The 6961-nt window shown below is 38.8% G+C and overlaps 1 protein-coding gene across 1 annotated transcript; it reads right to left on the minus strand.

Moving 5' to 3' along the window:
- Positions 1 to 2603: 2603 nt before the first annotated feature.
- On the minus strand, positions 2604 to 6581 carry LOC140156300 (monocarboxylate transporter 12-like). Its single transcript, XM_072179280.1, has 3 exons — positions 6324 to 6581; positions 4489 to 5319; positions 2604 to 4300 (listed from the first exon to the last, which is right to left on the minus strand). The coding sequence occupies exons 1-3, from the start codon at positions 6445 to 6447 to the stop codon at positions 4086 to 4088; spliced, it is 1170 nt and encodes a 389-aa protein (XP_072035381.1). The 5' UTR covers positions 6448 to 6581; the 3' UTR covers positions 2604 to 4085.
- Positions 6582 to 6961: the final 380 nt, after the last annotated feature.

The following is a 6961-nucleotide window of genomic DNA, read 5'->3' on the forward strand; positions in this document are numbered from 1 at the left end:
CGAGGGAGGGTCTAGGCGCGTCTAAGCCATTATGTGGATGGCCTCTAGACGTTTGCGGAGGCCACGAATTGGTCAATGATTGGTCGGATCACCAATAAATATGAAAAAAAGTAGGGGGTGTCTAAGGTGTAAAATGAAGGCCCGATTGAAGCCGTTTGGTGGACTATTTACTATGTCCAATTTTCTGTGGAAATATTTTTGAAACTTAGTGCATGGCGCTATAGGGTGATTTTTAAATTAGCATCTAGCTTTCCTACATTAATGGAACCACAATTTTTGGCATTCTTACACCTCAAAGGATAAAACTAGAATTGGTTCCATTTTTTTCTATGCCCACTATTACAGGAAAATAAATCCCCAAACCCATAGCGCCATGCACTATAAAACAAAACGTTCGCGGGTGTTGAAAACAGAGGCCAAAACTGCATATTTTTTAATCCATACGAAGGGGGTGTCTGAGGGCGGAAGCTTAAAATGAAGGCCCAATTAAAACCATTTTAACACCCCTTAAATCCGCGCCTCGTGGGACGGCTCCTGACATACGATTCAAATCGAGCGGAGTAACGACGTGATGTCCGGGGCCCGGTCTGATGTCCGGGGCCCGGTCTGATGTCCGGGGCCCGGTCTGATGTCCGAGGCCCGGTCTGATGTCTGGGCCCGGTCAACGGGGAAGATGGGAAGATAATATTCTTTTAAATTGTTTGCACAAAATAATGACTAATTTAGTCATAATCAAGGTGAATGTGCGTGTTGTGTGTTATTGTTAGTGTTAGTACTCATACTCATTATTTTTTTACCTTAGCCAAATGGCATTTGGCTAAGGGTCTCTTTTTCTTAGATTCTGATTCTTTCTTTCTTTCTTTCTTCTACCAATCGTATAATGAGCCATCGTAGCCATATTCGTTAGTCAATTTTGACGAAATTTGGTTATTATGACTATTGGGGGGTGCCACAAATGTCATGTGAAAATGTCTGGCGCAAATGTCTCCTCAAGGTCATTATAGCCCAAAACGTGTTTTTCACTTAAAATGCTACTCATTCCCCATATTACATAGCACCGTGACATCACTTGCACATATGCATTGTCTATAGCCAGTGTCTAAAAGTTGTACACAGAATTGGTGTCAAAGGTCATTTAGGGGTCATTTCCGGCATGTAACCAAATACCTTAAATCGGGCATCGTAGCCATATGCTTTTTGCCATGTTGACCATAGTTGAGCACTAGGACCATTGGGTGGTGCCACAAATGCCATATGATCATTTGCGGTCAAAGTTCTTCCACTTGCGGACAATGACCAAAAACGTAAATTTTCACTAAAATTGACTAGGGGGGTCTATGACCCCCATGATAGATTTGCACACAAATATGTCATCCATACAGCAAAGATATATAGTCCTTATACAAGCCCATTGTGGTTCAATGAGCCGTGTATAATAATAATTGGGCTGATCATTCCTCACTTATGTGTACTTTAAAGTATACATTATCAATAGGTATGTCCTTGCATGCAAGGCTAATATAGGTAAACAATCTTTATAGCGCCTTTCAAGGGCATTTGTGTATTTACCTAGCTGAGCCCTGGTCCTGTTTTTCTATCCGATTCTTCTTCTTTCTTTCTTTACCAAATACTTTCAAAATGCTGCTGCTCCCGTAAATTACATAGTAGGCCTACAATGTCGTCACCACCATGAACCATAGGCTGGTGGTACAAATGTTGCATGAACATCTCTAGGTCAAAGGTCATAAAAAGATCAACATCACTGGCTAAGGGCCGTGCTCTGTGAGCACAATGTCTAGTTAAATTTATATCTCGGCATTTTTCCCGCTTATTTTGTGCATATTTTTGCATTTTTCTCAAAGATTGTAGGGTATTGGTGACAAGTAAGATATATATATTATAGGGCAAGGACTACAACTACTGCACTGAAAATTCAGCAACTCAAGGCAATTAGTTATTGATTTATTGATCAAATATTGGTTTCCCCTCATTTTTTGACTGTAACTCCACAACTGTTGTCTGTGCTGAAATAAAAATTTCCAGCGCAGTAGTTGTAGTCCTTGCCCCTATAATATACATATCTTACTTGTCACCAATGCACTTTAATTTTTGAGAAAAATGCAAAAATAGGCACAAAATTGACCAGGGGTACAGTACCCCCACAACAAAAAGTTTCATTGTCATCGCCAAATAATATTGCTTTGAACAGTAAATGATGAATGACCATATTGATATATTTTGGCTCTCTGATGAATGAAGAAAATTAATCCTGCTTTTCAGCACTTCATGGCAAAAGATTTTGTTGTCGACTTTTTCTGATGCTACAGGTATTCCTGTAATTATTTGTCTACTTTATATGTGTTCTGTGTTTGGATTGACCATAGTATACCATGTATACGTCATGGGGAAACTTTCAATGATATATTATTAATCATGATGAACGCATTCAGTTGAACTCGAAATTATACAGATGTTTATCACAAGTAAAGTATTTAATAAATGGTAATAGAAAATGGTTTGTACAATTAGTGACAGTAAAAATAAAGTGCACGCATTGTATATATTGTATATTTATTACAAATCACATAGCAGCCAACGGCTGAATTGCATGATATTTACATAAAAAATAGCATTATGAAAAATACATACATTATAATTAAAACACTCAAACATTATAATTGCACTTGACTGGATTTGGAGCTATTTGGAACAATGTCAAAAAATGACTGGCAAGAAAAAACAAACTACATTGCCTTTAGGATGTTGGTGAGAAAGGGTAGGGGACTATTTTGAAATCTGCTGGTCCTACATCTAAATGAGTCAAATTTTTGTTGTCTTCTGAGAGTCAGTTACTAGGTGGAAACCAGGGTGAGAACCTCACAGACGTGCTTGCTTTCAGGGCAAATTCCTTGCAGATGTTTTGTCTCCTCTCAGACAACGAATGAAGTTCAAGAGTAGCTAAGGAATCTGCATAGGTAGTATACTTTCTACCAAGGATGTATTTGCAAACACGTCTTTGAATTTTCTCAAGCTGGGCCACCTGATTATGAGTAAGACCAGAATGCCAAAGTGGGCGGCATACACTAAAACAGTGCGGATGTACTCCTTGTACACCAATAACAACTCCTCGGGTGAGAGAGATGCTTCCTTCAGTTTACGGAGCATGAAGAGTTTACGATTGGCCTTCGCATACATGGAATCAACTTGTTCATCCCAACATAAATTGTTTTGGATCATAACACCCATTAGTTTAACCTTCTCAACAACAGCTAATTTATGATCATCAATGGACAGATCTACATGTGTTATCGAATTCTACATATTTTGGTATAATTATAATGAGGGCTCACATAAATTGAACAAGTCTGATTTTGAGATCTACAAGTTTATTGATCACAAAACCCCAGGCCTTGCCGTCTAGATTTTAAAGGCGAGTGGTTAATCACTTGCTAGCATGATGCTAAGCGAGTGGTCGAATTTTCACCACTTATTTGGGTATACTAGTACTATACTAGTATATAAGTAGAGCTTCGGTATCGATGTATTTATGTTGAAATGGGCGCGGAGCGCGCTAAAATTTGTGATTTTCTGATTCGATGGCTAATTTTGGGAGATTTGCAGCGAGTGGTATTTAGTGTCTATGGCGAGTAGAAAAACGCTCACTAGAAATCGAGTTTGGCGAGCGGTGGCGAGGAGAGCGATCGCTCGCCTCAAACGGCACGGCCTGAACCCCGAGTAAAAATCGACCATGTACTTTGAATTTTGAGCAGGACTGTTCCCCTAACACACACAATCAATCATACTCGCAATCCATTTTGTTATCAATCCAATCTAACCGCAAGCACCAAGCATGGAAGTACGTCTCACCAAGTGAGCGTTAAACTTTCGCGCCAACACAAGGCGCAGCACATTGCACAGATAGTTGTGTACGCTGTAGTTACGGTGGTAATTGAAGTGCCCAGAAGATTTAAATCATCACCAGATCTGGGCGACCAATAACAATCCTATAAACGGACGTGCTTTCGGACGTGGCTAGCGACATGGCGATAAAGTTACCATCCTTCACGTATAATGTTTTAATACTGTCAAACCGAAGCTATTCCCACATCTCTTCTTGATGATAAGCTCGTGAACCCATCTTTTCCTTTGGATATTAAACCCTCTTCACGATGTCTCTCCAGTCGAGCTTGCCAACGAGTCAAAAAAGGATCACATAGTAAAATGATTCCATCGATGATAATCAAAACACCACACAGAACAAATGAATATTGGTAAGTTCCCGTTATATCATATAAAAATCCTGCATAGAAAAAAATTACAGACAAATTATACAGCGTCATTGTTTGTTTTTGTGTTTGATGTCTGCCTTAGTTTCTTCGTCTTTATTCTTCTGCCACTTCTTGTCAACTTTCCTGGCTTTGAATTACACTGTAAAATTAATTATAGCATACTCTATCGATTTCATGAAACTCAGATTATCCAACTTACCAGCAAGAAATACAGATGTCAGGCAGCCTAAGCCATATGCAATAATATGCCAGGCAATGGCCCCTCTAGCCTTTTCCTTCACTCCCGGTGTTGCGGCAATGACAATGGTTACCATGCACCCTGCTACACCTTGCGAGAGTCCATACACTACACACACTGCTACAAGATGTACAAAGATACTAACGAAAGGCGTGACGATCATTATGGACCCGAGAACAAGATTTGCTATTCCCGCTAAAGTTGGAGCGGATATAATTTTCTCGTCAACAATCCAGGCTATTGGTGAAATTCTCGTCGCTACGATAAGTACACCGTACACTAACATAAGTAAAGAAGCTTTAGAATCTGATATACCAATTCTGATTGCATACGGAATGAGATAGACACCAAATGTGTTCATTGCACCAACGAATGTTCCGCCAATTATACCTTGAAATAGAAATCGTACGTTGCGAAAAAGACTTAAGTCAAAATCTGCCGTAACGTCGTGAAGAAACATCAGACAGCTTGTTCTCACAGAGGAATCGCTTTTTGAAAGTGCTTTACACTCAATATAACTTTGTTTTTCTCTCCTCGTGGTTGACATTGTATTTGACGGCGATGGTCGCAGTAATACTCCACAGACACAAATATTTGCCAGGATTGCTGATGTTATTTGCAAAGCTCCTTTCCATGTGTAATGACTTATAAGAAATTCCATCAAGGGTGGCATAGAAAGATAGCCTATCCCGCTAGAAGCACTACTAATCATATAAGCAAACGCAAGATGTTGGTCGAAGTAAGAAATGAAGCAGGAATACGAGACTGCATATGAAAAACCCATGCCGATGCCTATGAAAAAAAATATGCAAAAGGTGAAAACTTAATTAAGTTCGTCAGGTAACATTTTGACGTCATATTATACACTGGTCGGCAGTTTTTATTGTTCTCTGCCGACGGTATGTGCGAGTATCGTAGTGTGAAGGATGTGGCGGAGCGAAGTCGCTAATATTTAAGCAGAAAATGCATATATTGTGTCCGTTTTACAATATAATTATGTTATATAGAATCATGGTATTGCACATACGATTGTAACTCCAACTACTATTAATATGTTTATTTTTGTTTTGTAAAAAATCGTAATAATAAAGCTACAGTGAGGTGTGAATATTAAGTCCTCATTTATACGTGCGGTGTACGCGCAGATTGTCCATTGATTTGCTTGTGAGATCTCCCCGTATTAAAGAGGTTGCGATTTGCATCATTGACACAAACTTCTTCTTTTAACGTCCCTATGACGTACTTTGTACTTCTTCACGCCGTTTATTCAACGTGACTATTTTCCCCTACGAAAAAGTATAATTTTGATAATAAAATCATTATACCTGGTGCCCCCCCCCCAAAAGGTTACATATAAATATTTGAAAATAATCTACGATCGTAGAAAAACTTTTTCACCTGGGAACCAAGGGAGATCAGTGCCAGTGCATTGATTGGTCACCCCAGGTTAAATAAGAAATAAATATTAAATAAATAAATCAACTTTAAGACTGAATGACTGTCTTCTTTACACTTGAATGATTTAGGTGTTCCTAGAAGATAGTCATAAATTATGTGAAGATCCCAGCCCCCGTCTCTGTTCAGCTTGACTTGTTTCTCCTATCTGATTGTCGTGTTTTTCCCCATTCTATATTAATATTCGTTCAAAATGGTAACTCTGAAAAGAGCTGTGTGATTGATACATTGATTTAAGTAACCAATGTATTCTGTTTCTACCTGTTTAAAGATTGTAAATATGCTACATTCAATTTAAAAGTATCATAATTGTTTATATCAATATTATCATAACTACTCACTTAACATTGCCAATATAATATACAAATGCCAGAATTGGGTGACAAAACTTGCAGCAAAACAGCAGATGAATGACGCCAAACCAGCTCCTACAACGACCGATCGATAGGATAGCCGACTCACCATAGCAGAAGACACTGGAGCTATGGGAGTGATAAAAAAAAGAACACATCTTATGCAGGACAGTTTACTGTATGACAGATAGAATACATGCAGAATGTGAGGTTTTGTGTGCGTTTTGCCATTTCGATTAATGTTGTATGTGTGTGATGTGCCCTGCGTAATTTATCTTTTAACGTTCTTTACATGACAAAAGCTTATTTCATGAAAGATAGGAACCTCCTCTCATGTAATCAAGATGATTCAACAACAAACTCAGATCTATTTAAGAAGTCGTATAATTGGGAAATCCATAGTGTAGTTTTGTCCACGGCAAATTCACCGTGACCTTTTCAGCCATAAACCCGCTTAGTGAAGATTAAACCGAAATATGCAGTGCTAAACCATTATAGTAATCGAGTGTCCAATGCAAATTTCTTACCACGTGATAATATTAATCCAATGAGCGATCGAATTGTCCGCTACGGTCGACTAATCCAATCGATACTGACGCTATTGACATGTACGGGCGGAGCTCCAC

The sequence above is a fragment of the Amphiura filiformis genome, chromosome 7 (genome assembly GCF_039555335.1).
Source record: "Amphiura filiformis chromosome 7, Afil_fr2py, whole genome shotgun sequence".
NCBI lineage: Eukaryota > Metazoa > Echinodermata > Ophiuroidea > Amphilepidida > Amphiuridae > Amphiura > Amphiura filiformis.

Excerpts from the sequence above, each read along its gene's own strand:
- LOC140156300 (XM_072179280.1), bottom strand. The coding sequence starts at position 6,447 with ATGGTGAGTCGGCTATCCTATCGATCGGTCGTTGTAGGAGCTGGTTTG. Across the intron at positions 5,320-6,323 it reads TATTATATTGGCAATGTTAA|GCATCGGCATGGGTTTTTCA; the intron begins GTGAGTAGTTAT and ends TTTTTTTCATAG. Across the intron at positions 4,301-4,488 it reads GACATCTGTATTTCTTGCTG|GATTTTTATATGATATAACG; the intron begins GTAAGTTGGATA and ends TTTTCTATGCAG.